This window comes from Myxocyprinus asiaticus, chromosome 16, assembly GCF_019703515.2.
Source record: "Myxocyprinus asiaticus isolate MX2 ecotype Aquarium Trade chromosome 16, UBuf_Myxa_2, whole genome shotgun sequence".
NCBI lineage: Eukaryota > Metazoa > Chordata > Actinopteri > Cypriniformes > Catostomidae > Myxocyprinus > Myxocyprinus asiaticus.
The window spans coordinates 7,894,126-7,911,300 of NC_059359.1; the positions used below are offsets into that span (position 1 = coordinate 7,894,126).

At 38.1% G+C, this 17,175-nt stretch overlaps 1 protein-coding gene across 14 annotated transcripts in view; it reads left to right on the forward strand.

Annotated features, from left to right (window-relative positions):
* Positions 1-17,175, forward strand: part of LOC127454459 (regulating synaptic membrane exocytosis protein 2-like) — a 222,145-nt gene that overhangs the window by 42,450 nt on the left and 162,520 nt on the right. For all 14 annotated transcript variants that reach the window (XM_051721658.1, XM_051721664.1, XM_051721665.1 and 11 more), the window contains exons 3-4: positions 2,113-2,323; positions 12,242-12,519. In XM_051721658.1, the coding sequence (XP_051577618.1) occupies positions 2,113-2,323; positions 12,242-12,519 (489 nt within the window). The remainder of the gene's footprint in view (positions 1-2,112; positions 2,324-12,241; positions 12,520-17,175) is intronic.

The window sequence follows — 17,175 nt, forward strand, 5'->3', positions numbered from 1 at the left end:
CATTGCTCATTGAGGGATTGAGAGTTTGGGGGGGGGGGGGGGGGTATGTATCATTAGATATTTTTAATGGTCAACTTGGATCATGTGCATGTCAACTTCTCAAATGAACCCCACATTTGATGAATGTATGTATAGTATACCATAAACATTTGACATGATGATTGTGGATGAAAGTTCATGTCTTTTATTCATAATTTCTGAAATGTCTAGAGCTGTTTAGGCATTACTGTCTATATGAGGTGACGCATGTGAACCTTTTGTGTTATTTTGGTAATTTGGTTTATATTAGTTTACCTTGAAATTGACACAAAGTTGCAGATGATTCTTTCATTGCTGTTAAAGTGGATTAAAGAACAGACAGTTCTTGTCACCTCTGAGTATCTGACACTCCCTGCAGTTGCAACGGAGAGAGTTTCATCAGAGCATTACAACAATGGCACATAGTTATCACTGATTATAGTGATTCTGCAGATATTTTTAGAATAATTATCGTAGTTAAGTATTTTCTTTTCTTCCAGATTTATTTATTTATTTTCATTTTTTGGTTGGGGGGGGTGTATTGAATTATTTACCTGAAATAACTTTTTATGGGAATACTGATATTGTATAAGGGTCTTTGAGAAATAATGATGTTGAAGATAAAAAAATAAATAATTAAAAAACACAAAAAGAAACTAGTATAAAACACATGTGCCAAGTTCTTAGAAATGTAATCTTTGTGTTAAAGGAATAGTTTACCCAAAAATGAAAATTCTCTCATCATTTACTCACCCTCATGCCTTCCCAGATGTGTATGACTTTCTGTCTTCAGCTGAACACACATGAAGATTTTTGTTGGTTGGTTCTGTTGGTCCTCACAATGCAAGTGAATGGGTTCCAGAAATTTGAAGCTCCAAAAAGCACATAAAGGCAGCATAAATGTAATCTATATGACTCCAGTGGTTAAATCCATGTCTTCAGAAGTGATATGATAGGTGTGGGTGAGAAACAGATCAATATTTAAGTCCTTTTTTTACTATAAATCTCCACTTTCACTTTCACACTCTTCTTTTGTTTTTGGCGATTCACATTCTTTGTGCATATTGCCACCTACTGAGCAGGGAGGAGAATTAAATATAGGACTTAAATATTGATCTGTTTCTCACCCACACTTATCATATTGCTTCTGAAGACATGGATTAAACCACAGGAGTCATATAGATTACATTTATGCTGCCTTTATGTGCTTTTTGGAGCTTCAAATTTCTGGAACCCATTCACTTGCATTGTGAGGACCAACAGAACCAACCAACAAAAATCTTCATGTGTGTTCAGCTGAAGACAGAAAGTCATACACATCTGGGAAGGCATGAGGGTGAGTAAATGATGAGAGAATATTTCTTGTTTGGTGAACTATTCCTTTAACTGTGTTTTCTTATGTTTTTGAAAAACTTTTCTACTATTTTCAACAAGTTTTGATTTAATAACTCAAGAATGTCAAATGTTGTAGCCTTCAAGTGAAAAAGAATAAATATAATATTTTCATTGATTATTTTTCTTTTTTTCACCTTAACGACATGTACACAAATGTACACATCTTAATTGTAAAAAAGGTCTTAAAAGTCATCATGAAATCAATATTGACCTTATTTACTTTCTTATTACACGTTCCTGGTCTTATTATGCATGATCCATTGTTGCATCTTATGTCAACTGTAAAAAAAAAAAAAAAAAAATGTTTGTCTTTGTAATCTTTTATCAAGATATAACAACTTGCGCCATTCCGAAAAGACTTTCCTTTTCGGCTTACATCATGAATCCCTCCTTTTTTTAACCCCTCCCCTTCAACCACCTGCATCTATTTTCCAATGAAATCTTGATGTATACACTTTTTTTTCTCATTAGTATATTCTGTTTCACTTGGAAATACTGCAAATTAAGTTTATAATTATAATAAAATAAAATAAATGTAATTCATTAAAATAGGTTGCAAACAGCAACAAAATGTTGATTTTAAACACAAATAAGGTGTACTGTATCTTTAGCATAACATTTCATTATAAGCCATGCCAATACCCTAATCTCTAAGTTTTGAACTTGCTGTGTTCTGATTGGCTGTCTTGTTTCCTGCAGGAAATTGCACCAGCAATTTGAGATGTACAAGGAGCAAGTGAAGAAGATAGGAGAGGAAGCACCAACCACCCCGGAACAGAAGGGTGAAGCCCCCACCTGTGGAATCTGCCATAAAACTAAGTTTGCCGACGGCTGTGGCCACCTCTGTTCTTATTGCCAAACAAAGTTCTGTGCACGCTGTGGTGGACGTGTTTCACTGCGCTCAAACAAGGTACAACCCCAACGCTCCTTTTATCTCACACACACACATACCACAGTACAGTACACAATCGCTGATTTCACCAACACATCAACACAAGCCATTAGTGTGATGATGGCTATGTTCAGAATGGAATACTGTGGGAATAAGCATACTGCTTATTGCACACTGTGCAGTATTTAGTGTAGACTGCCTACTAATTAAAAAAAAGTATATATAGTATTTATACGTCGGCTATTTCTGTAATAGTTTGTATTTATAATAGTATGTAAACAGTATGCCTATTCACAGTAGTATGTCACATTCTTGTGACACTTAAAATGTTTTATGCAAATTCATGCAATTTTTATCATGAAATGATCTAAAGAAATCACTGAGTAATTTGTCACACCTTTGACCTTACCTTAACATCTATGTTTGGATGAATACTCTTGCCAAAAACTTGATTATCCTATTTCCGGTATGCAGTTAATGTAATGACCACAAGAGGACAGTACTCCCTTTGTTTTTATCACAACAGCCCCTTTGCCCGGGGCAATGTATGTATCAGGCCAGAAACTTCTTATCTAACCTCTTGATGTCTCTCTCAGAGCAGTCTTGGTGTTTTTAAATGACGTTGCTGAGAGTAATAAGCGCTGATGTTTTTCACTGAAGTAGTTCATGAGCATCTCTTTATGTGTGTCTAAATGTCACTCACAGTTGTTCTCTCCCTCTTCTTTTATCCCTTGTGTCTTTCTCTCTTGCTTTTCCTCCCCTGTGGAATTGCAACAGGAGGATAACATGGTTAGCATCCTTTTCTTTTGTCTATGTATTGATGTTTAGCTGTATCTTGTCCTTAGGTGATTGCACACCTCCATTAAAGGTGCTCTAAGCCATTTTTTTGATAGTGCACATTCAGATGTCACAGAAATAGGTGTCCCGAGAAAACATACCTGTGACCTCTGACAGCATTAGACTCTGTAAACAGCAAAAAAGTTGGAGTAGCCAATCAAAACACTAGCCAATCAGAGATGCTTTCAGCATGTCAATCATTTTGTGTGTTTGGGTTTGCTGAGTTGTCTTTGGTTGGCTGGTTTAGGGGGCGTGAGGGGGCGTGTAGTTCAAGTTACATTGGAAAAAGAAAAATGTTTCAGGCATTATGGGATGACATTTTGGTGACTTTCTGATTTTCCTCCTTTTTACTAATTATATTTTACAGTCTTTTACAGCTTTTTCAATTTCAATTTATGTCTTTTTGGAAAGGAATGTTCGGGGTTCAATACAAGTTGTAAACAGCAATCAAAGATGTGTGCAGTGCGTTCAATGACGCTTTCTACCTGTCAATCATTTTGCGCGTTCTCATAGTATTGTAGTTACAGCGAATTATTGAGGCTTAATGCCATTTTTATGCCATGTTGCTCATAACAGTTGCTAGTTGAGGGTGTTTTTTGTTGTTGTGCTGCTGTTGTTTTTGACAACCGTTTCTGCTCAATGTTGGTCTCAATAAAGCTAATTTGGTATCTTTGGAGTGCAGGGTTTTGGAAAGGGGGGCGTGGCTAATTCAGCGGCTCAGCATGTGGAAATTCTACAATGGCTAAAATCACTTGCAGCACCTTTAATTTAGTTGTCATGACAATAAAACCCTGTTATCTTGGTATTAGATAAAATTTTGCACAGGTAAGGTTAGTAGAAAATTTTATCACATGTAAATCATGTAAACATGTATAATGTTTACATCTTAGTCTATACTTTTGAAACAGTGTTTATGTGCTTTACTGTAACCACAATTGTCACTAAATTATGTTTATGGTAATCAACATTATCCCACAAATGCTGTTGGTTGAGCTTAATTTGTACTGAACCTGGAACATTCCTTAAAACATTATATAGTTTTTACTTACAGTTTTCCAATGAACAGGTTTATTTATTATTTTACTATTTTTACATTGTTTTTACGTTATAATTTTTTTATAGTGTAGAAAAATAGCAGAAATTAGCAAAATGGCTGAAATAAAAAGTGTACCTTTAAGTAAATAAAGATTACCTTTAAGTAAACAAATTAGAAACGGTTGTGATGTGGGTAAGTGTGGAGGTTTTAAATGATACATAACATAACATTAAATTGCTGTGAAACAAGGAAGGTGTGCAAAAATGCTATATGTAAAACAGTGTGATCAGGTAAGAGATCCCCCCCATCTTTGTGAATTGAAAAGAATATTAACCCACAAATACATGAAAGAACATGATATTATCATGCGCCTATAATGCCCCAATGTAATTATTTTATCAAACAGCCAATATAACCCCTGTTCTTCCACCTATATTGATATGGTGTATGGCAGAACCTATAAGAATGACAAAACTGTTTCTTCTAGACAGCAATGAGATTTAAAGGACATCAAATGAACACTTTTTTTTTAAATGGCCTAAATTCTCTGAGATGTTTTTTAAGAGACAATCTTGAATCATTTATTTTGATTTTGGTGTGAAATCTGACTTGGATATGTTTCCATGAGACTCACTAACTGCATATACTGCCATATTACTGAGCTTTATTAAGAATAGTTGGACCTGTGGTTGTGTGAGTGAGATCCATGTTCAGGGGATCACCATAACTCAGAAGCTGGTAACACTCCAGGTGAACTTGCTGCATTACCATCTGTGCTCAAGGGAACCCGAGAATGCTTCTTTTGTACTTCGCACAAAGAGGTGCCCTGCCTGCCAGCCTGGCCTGGGACACTACAGTTTTACTACACTGCACTCATGCTGTCAAATTAACATACACATGCTCATACAGCCAGAGTAAAGTTTGAGCAGTGCCCAGAGGAACAATGTATTGCTTAGATGTTGCTCTTTCATAGCTCTGGAGACCAACTGGAGTTCTCATCTAAGTGTCAAGTTTGTCTGAGACTTCTTAGAAGAAAAACAGAAGACTCAAATTAGACAACGATTGACATTTAGTATGAGTATAAAGCAATTAAATGAATATGGATAGCATGGCTCAGATAAATTGGTCTTAATTGAAATCTCTGACTTTTAACTGCAGACTTTGGTATCTTGGCAAATTTGAGCACAGTTTGATACATTGTTCACATCTATTCTGACACTCTAAAGGAGAAACAAATTAGATATTCTCTCCCCCCCCCCCCCAATCTAATTGCTGTCAAAAAAAAAAAAAATGTTTTATATATCATTTTTCTGTGAGTGGTCAGTCCGTTTCCATTTGTTTTGCAATACAGAAGATGTGTTACATATCAATAGTTGTAGGGCCGTGCAGAGCTTTTATCCGGTTGCAGCGATGAGTATTGATGGACAGTTCTCAATGGCTAGATTCTGTATCTGCCCTCTGTGGTTTACACTATTAAGGTTTTGAACAGACCCAATACTTATTGTGATTCTAAACTCTCTGACCCATAGTCGTAAGAGACAGGATTTTAAATAGAAATGTAAACATAGATGTTGTCATTTCTGTCTTTTTGTTTGTTTTGCTGACTGATATACAGTACAGTGCATTCAGAAAGTATTCAGACCCCTTACATTTTTTCACAGTTATGTTGCAACCTTATGCTAAAATGCTTTAAATTATTTATTTTTTCACATCAATCTACACTCCATACCCCATACTGACAAAGCAAAAAAACTTTTGATAACTTTGCAAAAGAAAAAGCTGAAATATCACTTTAGCATAAGTATTCAGACCCTTTATGACACTTGAAATTTAGCTCAGGTGCATCCCATTTCTCTGGATCATCTTTGAGATGTTTGTACACTTTGACTGGAGTCCACCTGTGGCAAATTCAGTTGATTGGACATGATTTGGAAAGGCACAGACCTGTCTATATAAGGTCTCACAGCTGAAAATGCATATCAGAGCAAAAACCAAGCCATGAGGTCAAAGGAACTGCCTGCAGAGCTCAGAGACAGGATTGTGTCGAGGCACAGATCTGGGGAAGGCTACAAAAAATTTCGGCTGCATTGAAGGTTCCCAAGAGCAGCCTCCATAATTTTGAACAACAAGGACTCTTCCTAGGGCTGGTCACCCAGCCAACTGAGCAATTGGGGGAGAAGGGCCTTGCTAAGAGAGGTGACCAAGAACCCGATGGTCACTCTGGTTGAGCTCCAGAGATCTTGTGTGTAGATGGGAGAAACCTGCAGGAGGACAACCATCACTGCAACACTCCACCGATCTGGGCTTTATGGCAGAGAAGCCAGACAGAAGCCTCCTCAGTGCAAGACACATAAAAAAGCACTGAAAGGACTCTCAGACAGTGAGAAACAAGATTCTCTGGTCTGATGAAATGAAGATTGAACTGTTTGGCCTCAATTCCAAGTGTCATGTCTGGAGGACACCAGGCACCACTCATCACCTGCGCAATATCATCCCAACGGTGAAGCATGGTGGTGGTAGCATCATGCTGTGTGGGTGTTTTTCAGCGGCAGGGACTGGGGGACTGGTCAGGGTTGAAGGAACGCTGAACGCAGCAAAATACAGAGATATCCTTAATGAAAACATGGTCCAGAGCACTCAGGACCTCAGAGTGTGCCGAAGGTTCACCTTCCAACAGGACAATGACCATAAGCACACAGCCAAGACTATGCAAGAGTGGCTTAGGGACAACTCTGTGAATGTCCTTGAGTGGCCCAGCCAGAGCCCGGACTTGAACCCAATCGAACATCTCTGGAGAGACCTGAAAATGGCTGTCCAATGATGGTCCCCATCCAACCTGTCAGAGCTTGAGAGGATCTGCAGGGAGGAATGGCAGAAAATACCCAAATCCACGTGTGCAAAGCTTGTCGCATCATACCATCATGATGTAATCAAGTCGGTGTCTCCTCACCCTTAAACTACTTATTTATTTGTACATATCAGAATATTTTGCAACAACTGTAAAATATATTGTTTCTATACTTATAAAACTTCTGATTTTAGGTTGTTGATTATATGTTCACCTCGTTTTTTCTTTAATGACATCATTCGCAGTGCTTCATGGGATTGTAGTCTGTGCCCTCATGAAAGATGATAAGTACACAATCTTGTACCTTTGTCTTTTGTCTGGTTTTCAAATACTTTTTTTGCCTCAAAACAAAGTTTGTGATGTTGTGTTTTACAACTCTTTTATGAAGGAATTTATGAAAAGTCAATGGGAAAAATGAATGGGAAAAATACTTACAGAAACCAGACGGCTGATAAGTGGGCAGGCACTGTGACGCTCTATAGGCTACCACCTGCAACCAACTAGCAAGCTTGACAGTAGATTGCTTGGCTATAATTTACCCTCTTCATCGTGAGTAGATATTCGGTGTAAGTGAACGTACAGACATTGCCTCATGCTTGTCGCCAGAGCCCGACTCAGCTATACTCTCATATTCCAGTGTGTGATGTCCGACAGCTCGCCTTGCCGCATGAGACACAGAGCTGTAAATATTGATGCTGTCTCAGAAAACAAGATCTCTTTCACTAGAGCTGTCAGTGTTTGGGTACAGAAGAAAATGCTGATGGAAAAAGAGCAGATTTCACCACTGATGCTTTTCACTGACACTGATGATTTTGCACTTTGTGTGTGAAATGCTACTTATTGCTGTCAATTACTGTTATACAGTAAACTAGCTAATCATTCAATTAAAATTGCTGTAGATTCTGCTAAAAATGGGTGTGGCAAAAAAAAAACACATTAGTTTATTTTCCTTAAAGTTTTTTTTTTTTTTTTTTTTTTACAAGAGTTAAAGGAATAGCTCATGCAAATATGAAAATTCTGTCATTATTTACTTACCCTCGTGTTGTTTCAAACCAATACTGTTGTTTTTTCTGTGGACTATAAAAGGAAAGTTTTGAAGAAACACAGCTCTTTTCCATACACCAACAGTTCATAGTGATTGCCATGCTCCAAAAAGGACAAAAGGCACTATAAAAGTAGTCCATATGACTTGTGCGCTATATTCAAAGTGTTCTGAAGCCATACGATAGCTTTGTGTGAGGAACAGACTGAAGTCGCTATTCACTGATAATCTTCCCCTTCACTGAAACTCTGAATTCTCAACTGAGTTCAGATTCTAAAATATCATGACAAGCAGTATTGGTTCTCGCATGTGTTTTATTTGAACATGGTGCACCAGTTTAAACATTTTGAAAGCTGCAGCAGAGGGGAAGATTTGCAGTGAATAATGACTTGAAAATTCCTCACACAAAGTTATTGTATGACTTAAGAATACCTGGAATATAGCACACTAGTCCTTTTTGGGGGAGGAAGCTTCAGGATGTTATTGTTTTTGCCAACTGAACTTAAAAGATTTCCTCATTTTCAGACACCTTTAAAGGGATAGTTCACCCAAATGGAAATTCTATTGTCATTTACTCACCCTCATGTTGTTCCAGACCTGTAAGTCTTTATTCTGTTAGCCTCAGTCACCATTCACTTTCATTGCAACCTTTTTTACTTACAATGGTAAATGCGAGTGGTGACTGAGGCTGTCAGTCTCGAACATTCTGCCTTACATCTCTTTTTGTGTTCCTCAGAATAAAGAAAGTCATACAGGTTTGGAACAACACAAGGATGAGTAAATGGTGACAGAATTTAGATTTTTGGGCTGTCATTAAAGGGTTAAACTTTCAACAGATGGAGTCATGTGACAAAACAACATGGCGCTGATCACAGTGGAGTTTGTCTTTGGGAGAAACGGCAATAAAACTACATTTGGTCAGAAACCGAATTAAGTTTTTAGATTGAAACCTGTTTAATTGAAAAGATGACATTTTTAAAATCTGAGTGATTTATTGCGAAATGCCACGCTGTGAAACACACTGTACTCTAATGTGTACTATAGCGCAAGGTTTTCATTAAAAATCTTATTATTTACTGTGCATTTTCATATTGAGAAAAATGTTTGCTTTCAGAGGCTTTATAGGGAGTTAGGGTGAAAATAAGGTGCATTTCGAACTGTTTTGAGACCAGTGCAGACCGACAGCACAGGGTCTTTAAGCCATTCACTAAATAAGCGTTTTATCCTTCAATATGTTTGGAATTTTGATTTTTGGGTGAACTGTTCCTTTAAAATGTGATATTCTTTATTTATTATGTGAATGATAAAACTTAAAAAACACATTTAATAATGATTATAAGTTAGTGTCTTAAACATCGTCAGTGTTAGTAATCGAGTGGTTTGAAGAGAGTTAGGGAGCGTTGTGCATAGATAATGAGTCAGACTCAGTCCTGCTGGAGCTGCGAGCTCACATGCATCTGTAATGAGAGCTGCATTAGTGATGATCTAGTGGCAAAAACATGATTATGTGCCACACCGATCACTCCATCTCATCTTTCTGCATAAGCAAGTTCTTTTATTACACTGCATATTGTTTTTGACAACTTGTTCGATCTCAGGATTAAGATCTTTGCTTTTTATTGACCAAAATATTAGCTGAAGCACAATCTTCACGGAGGATTTGATATGCAACTCTGAAAGGCCACCTCTTGCGCAGGACTTTGGCATAACATACGTGTGGAGCTGTCCATGGTGCTTAAGTTTGAATCCAGTTATTGAATATACATTTTTTCTAGTCGGACTAAACAATATACACATTCAAAATGGGTAAGTATTGCAACAATTATATTTTGTTAAAAAACAATTAGGCTTTGATTGATTTAGTAAGATTCAGGCAGTGGAAAAAGCAGTCTATTGTTATTTGGAAAACTGTTTGTAAATTCAAAATAAAGATGATATCATTGTGTTTCAAAGCAGAGGACATTCAGCTAACTGCGCTAAATAGTGTCAACCTGTTCTTATAGTCTAAACAGCTTGGGTTTTGTTGGCAATTCAGATCATTTTTTTTTTTATTATTTATCTAAGAATAGAGATATTGCTATATAATGTGACATACCAGAACTGAACAGAGCAAAATATGTTCTTTTCCCCAATAACAGTCTATTTTGGATTTTGTCCCTGCATAATTAGCACTTTGTTTAACAGGAAAGAAAATAAACCAAATGAATATGCATCCAGTCTATTATGAGCGGCTGGGCTCTAAATATAGAACCTCATTAAATATTCATGTCCCACCTGCAGGCAGTGTTTTAGCTGGTGAATGATAACGCTCCCCTCATCATGAACTTATCAAACGTATATAAAATATTCAGTGGCCCAGGACAGAGCCTCTGGTTTTAACAATTAGGAATTTCCATATGGACATTTTGTTTTACATATTTGGGTGATTCTTTGGGCAAAAGTCTTGTTAAAACATTATTTACACTCCCACTAGTTCATTAATTTTATTTTTATTGTTTATAAACTTTTTTCATAGTTAATTATTGAAAGCCTGGGTCTGGGACAAGACTAAAACAGTAAAACCTATATATAAAAGGCATTTGAAAAGTACCAAAAATAAATGATAAAGGCCTTGTTAAAAGTTAAAAGTGTAAAAAAGTTTAAATCAATTAATATATTGAATATCAACCCCTGGGACATGAAAGAAACTCCATATACAGGTCTCGCAAGGTTATTCAGACCCTTAACCTCATGCGACCCCGCTAACACATGCGTGGACGTTGCATTTTGGTTCGCTAAATGCAACGCATAATTACATTTCATTTAAACCAACTGATCTCAGTTCAAGAGGCTCTGGGCTGTCAGTAATGCGTTAATCTTTCGAAGGACGGAGTCATGTGACAACAAAATAGCACCGATCACAGCGGAGTTTGTCATTGGGAGAAACGCCAACAAAACTACATCTGGTCAGAAACCTATTTGAGTCAAAAGATTAGAGTCTCTAGTTTCATCCGATATGCCATTTTTGAACTTTGAGCGATTTATCGGGAAACGCCACGCTGATAAACAAAATGCACACTAATGTGTACAATAGCACAAGATTTTCATTAAAAATCCTATATTTACTGTGCATTTTCACATTGAGATTTATTTTTTCATTTCATTCTGAGACCAGTGCAGAAGTCATTTACTAAATATGGAAAGAGGGAGCAATTAAATACTTCATAGTATTTTATCTCCTCCCCCTAATGCCACCTATTTCTGCCTTGCAATAGCAAGTAACAAATCAAAGTTTACAGCTGTGTTGTAAACTAAAGGCTATTAGCTATTTTAAAAATGAAAATTATCCATTTGATATGTCCCGCCCCAGCTTCCTGTTCCAATATGCCAACACAGGAAAGAAAACTGCGTTTGAAAAGACATTTCTTGGGGTCTTTAACAAAATCTTTATTTTTTATTTTTTTCTTATCTTATGTGACATTTTTAGATAAGTAAATATTGTAAAATGATTTAATATTTTTATCTAATTTTTATTTCTTTAGATTTTTGGGTGAAATATGGACAAACAAACATTCATCACAATAAATCTCATATCAGTCTGCAGTCTGTTTCAGAGCCAATTACAGTGCACTTCCTCATTGTGATCTTATAAAAATCTGTTCAAAACATGTGACCATTTCACTTTTTTGTATGATAGGGCATCACATACTGTAAACAGCTTTATGTAAAAGTGTCAAAAGTTGAATAATGCTTTTATGATGTAGGCGTCATTGTGTTTCATTTTGTGCAAACCTTTTGCTTTGATCAGTTCCTTCAGCTCACGTGTACTGTACCTGTCATGATGTCGTTGTTTTATCCCCGAACCTGATTGTTGTGGGACCTGCGTACTGTAGGAGGATCTTACTCCTGGACAAAGATCCCAATTCTCACTCTCTTTTTAGCGTCACAGTTTACTCTGAAAAGATTAATTTCACAAAATGCATCGCTTCTCCCTCAACATCAATGTTTTTATTTGTCTCGTTTAGGTTATGACCTCATTTGTCCCTGCTGAAAAGACCAGCAGAGCTGCTCACCAGTCATCCACCTTCACCAGCTTTTTCTGGTGCACCAGAATTTTTGGCTTGTCTTTTCAGCAGGGCTCTCTTGCGTGCTTCTTATATACTGTGATCTAATGTCCTGTTCTGTCACTGTCAGGTGATGTGGGTATGCAACCTGTGCCGAAAACAACAAGAAATCCTCACCAAGTCTGGGGCCTGGTTCTACAGCGGCCCGGGGGGCACCATGCCCTCGGGTGCGAGTGACCCTCGCCGTCGCCACGAAGAAGCTCCGCAGGAGAAGAAGGCCAAACTGCAGGAAGCCCCGCTTCTGTACCAGGGGCCACCAGGGGACAGCAGCAGAGCTCCAGGACTCCCGCGACAGGCATCTCTTAACAACGACTCAGATCTAAAAGCCAACAACCCTCTGAGCAACAGGTGAGTGGACAAATTATATGTTTTAATGTGGTTTTAGGGTGCAACGATTTTGAGAAATAAGATACTTGGCACTTGGAATCACTAATTGTTCGGCAGTGTGTTGTAGTAGATTCACATGGGTCTGTGTAAACATATTTAAATATAATTTTGTGGCAATATCTGGTTTTAGAAAAAATGCCTTGCAGGTGTTTTTCTTATTTGAAGTGGTATTTTCTTTTTTGTGCTGTTGACAAGCATTTATGTCCACAACAGTATGCATGCATTGACTACATCCCTATGTAGACGTGCCAGTGTAGACAACTTTGTTGATTATAATGGGAACAATCAAGATTTGTAACATCTCTTACTTGCAATGTAAAGATGGCACCATGTGCACTAAGTTGCAGTAATGGAATTGAATTGGCCACACCCACGGGATGTTGAATTGGAATTTTAATCAGAATGACAGGAAGAGAAATTTGCTTAATTGCAATTCAAAGAAATTCAATGCAGTAACCCAATGCAGGAATTTCAGTATAATTCAATAATTAACATACTGATTATATAATAAACTGAGCAATACATTAGGGGGCCTGGGTAGCTCAGCGAGTAAAGACGCTGACTACCACCTCTGGAGTCGCAAGTTCAAATCCAGGGCATGCTGAGTGACTCCAGCCAGGTCTCCTAAGCAACCAAATTGGCCCGGTTGCTAGGGTGGGTAGAGTCACATGGGGTAACCTCCTCGTGGTCGCTATAATGTGGTTCGCTCTTGGTGGGGCACGTGGTGAGTTGTGCATGGATGCTGTAACTGAGATTCGTCCTCTGCCACCTGGACTGCGGCGAGTCACTACACCACCACAAGGACTTGGGAATTGGGCATTCCAAATTAGGGAGAAAAAGGGGAGGAAAAAAAAAGAGTAATACATTCAGTGACATTAAGAGTTTTTCCACCATAAAATGAGAGTTAATTAATAAAATGAAAGCCACGCCCCCTCTTTCCTAAACCTCACACTCCAAAGATACCAAATGAGCTTTATTGAGATCGAAACCGAGTAGAACTGGTTGTCAAAAACAACAGCAACAAAATAGCGGCCTCAACTGACAACTGTTATGAACACTATGGCATAAAGCCTCAGTAATTCACTGCAACTGCAACACAGAGATTATTTCATAAATATTTTTTATTTTATTTTTTATTTTTTTCACCCAATTTGGAATGCCCAATTCCCAGTGCACTTTTTAAGTCCTCATGGTCGCGTAGTGATTTGCCTCAATCCAGGAGGTGGAGGATGAATCCCACTTGCCTCTGCGTCTGAGACCAGCACGTTGCCAGGAGACATTGTGCGTGTGTGGCTTCACGCCATCCACTGCGGCATCTGCGCTCAACTCACCATGCGCCCCACTAAGAACGAACCACATTATAGAGACCACGAGGAGGTTACCCCATGTGACTCTACCCTCCTTAGCAACCGGGCCAATTTGGTTGCTTAGGGACCTGGCTGGAGTCACTCAGCACGCCCTGGGATTCGAACTAGCAAACTAGCGAACTCCAGGGATGGTAGCCAGTGTCTTTTACCACTGAGGTACCCAGGCCCCCAGTTTGAGTTATTTCAAAAGCTTGGGTATGATTGTTTAAACTTTATAGTACCATAGTAAATTATCAGTACTTAGCATTGTATTGTCAATTACAACGTTGAACCTATTCATATTGAATTGTATTGTATTTGATACTGGTTAAATTCATTCCATTTTAATTCTACTTCCATAAATTTATATTTTAATTGCAAATGTACTACATGTGCTGGAATTTAAAATGCATTCTCAATTTAATTGTGAATTGCGCACAACCCTGGGATAAACATAATGCTGTTTATAGACTTAAACTTTGGATATTTTAAATATCTCTTATATTTATCTAATATGTTTCATGAAATGTATGTTGCAATAGCAACCACTTGAGCAAACATCTGTTTTTCAGTTTTGTATCATTGCTAATTTGGTGCTGAACATCTTAGACAGGTATATAACAGTCAGTAATTTATGGATGTAAAACCTGCTCTTGAACAAATGCAGGGAGTCATAGCACATTTATCAAACATTACGCCCCTATAATCTGCAGGCAGATGCTATTTCACATTGAGCACTGGGCTGGTGTGATTCCATGTTTTACACAAGGTGGCGCCAACACTCTCTGTGGACTTATTTAAAACTCTCCCTCTAGCTTTGAGATCTCTGTATCAGCTTCACCTCTCAAGGGGTCAGAGGTCAGTCCTTGAGAGATGTCTCTGTAGAAAGAGAAGCCTGCTCCCTTGAATCCGTGGCAACCGCTGCGTGTTGGTTTGATTTTCCATTCTCGAATACCTGCGGAGAGGAATGCTGGGCCATGTGCCACATGGATGGGGCTGATCTCACCTGCCGTTAGTGTGTGTGTTGTATTGACATGAACACATATGAATGACAAACCCTTGAAGTGGAGAATTGAATGGTTTGACTTTCGGTCATAGATATTTGTTTTAGCCATTTATAGAGGCAGACAGAGAAGTGGAAGCGAGAGAGGCGGAACAGGATCAAGACGTGACCCAGGCCGTATTCGAACCCGGCGCCCCCATGAACCAACAGTTATAAATCAAGAGATGTTTGACAGGGTTGTGTAATTTGGTCACTTTTGAGTGCTTGTGTATTAATTTGGGTACTTGTGTGGTGTGATGCATTTATTTATTTACTCATCCCTGGCTTCTTTACCTGGCAGATGGCCGTGAAAGTGTCGGGACAGCAGGTGAGCTTTAAGCTGCTTTGCGGATGCAGCCTGACATTTCCTTTAGAACCAAACAAGTGCTCTCTGCTGCGAAATGTATGAAAAGTAACTGTTCTTTTTGATTGGATCTGTTCATACACCATGTTCTGTCACAAAACCTGCAAATTCTTATTTGCAATTTTCGTTTTACTCAATGTGTTACCCAAAAGGTGTGATGTTTAACAAATGTCATATGTTACTGAAACAGTGCCTGATTTGTTCATTGTTGTGTAATAGAGTTAGGTATTGGTCATTCCAAAGTGAACAGCAGCTCTCCTGGTTTGTGTGATATACGAGTTGTTTTGGTAGTCCAACAACCAACAAGTCGATTTGTGAGGATGACTAGTTTATTAACATTATTTTGTATTTATTTTATATTGTTAGTTTATTATATTGTTAGTCAGTTTTGAAAAACACTCACTGAGGACTTTATTAGGAACACTACGATGTGGTCTTCTGCTGTTGTAGACAATCTGCCTCAAGGTTCTACGTGTTCGACTGCTCACTACAATTTTACAGAGTGGTTATCTGAGTTACCGTAGCCTTTCTGTTTGCTCAAACCAGTCTGGCCATTCTCTGTTGACCTCTCTCTTCAACAAGGCATTTCCGTCTGCAGAACTGCCACTCACTGGATGTTTTTTTGTTTTTGGCACCACTCTGAGTAAACTCTAGAGACTGTTGTGCATTAAAATCCCAGGAGATCAGCAGTTACAGAAATACTCAAACCAGCCCATCTGGCACCAAAAATCATGCCACGGTCGAAATCACTTAGATTTTTTTTCTCCATTCTGATGGTTGATGTGAACATTAACTGAAGCTCCTGACCCATATCTGCATGATTTTATGCATTGCACTGCTGCCACACGATTGGCTAATTAGATAATTGCACAAATAAGTAGGTGTACAGAGTGTACATTGTTTTGCCAACCTGATCTCCCGAAAAGTCATAATAATAGTATGAGACGGCAAAAACATACAAAAGTCATACAAAAACTTTTAATCCCATAAGAAAAATAAAATAACCTATGAACGGTGTTATTATGATTTTTCAAAGTTTAACGAAGTGTTATGAAGTTTAACCCTAACCATAAAGTCTAACTCTTGGATTTTAAAAGGAAAATAACTTTTGTGTAAGAAAGAAAACATTGGGTTTGGTTAGAGGCAAGGAAAGCATGTTATTGACATATACACTGAAGGCCAAATGTTTGGAATAATTTACAGATTTTGCTCTTATGGAAAGAAATTGGTACTTTTATTCACCAAAGTGGCATTCAACTGATCATAATGTATAGTCAGGACATTAACAATGTGAAAAATTACTATTACAGTTTGAAAAAAATGTTCAGAACTTCTTAAACTACTTCAAAGAGTTCTCATCAAAAAATCCTCCACGTGCAGCAATGACAGCTTTGCAGATCCTTGGCATTCTAGCTGTCAGTTTGTCCAGATACTCAGGTGACATTTCACCCCACACTTCCTGTAGCACTTGCCGTAGATGCGGCTGTCTTGTCGGGCACTTCTCACGCACCTTACAGTCTAGCTGATCCCACAAAAGCTCAATGGGGTTAAGATTCATAACACTCTTTTCCAATTATCTGTTGTCCAATGTCTGTGTTTCTTTGCCCACTCTAACCTTTTCTTTTTATTTTTCTGTTTCAAAAGTGTCTTTTTCTTTGCAATTCTTCCCATAAGGCCTGCACCCCTGAGTCTTCTCTTTACTGTTGTGCATGAAACTGGTGTTGAGCGGGTAGAATTCAATGAAGCTGTCAGCTGAGGACATGTGAGGCGTCTATTTCTCAAACTAGAGACTCTGATGTACTTATCCTCTTGTTTAGTTGTACATCTGGCCTTCCACATCTCTTTCTGTCCTTGTTAGAGCCAGT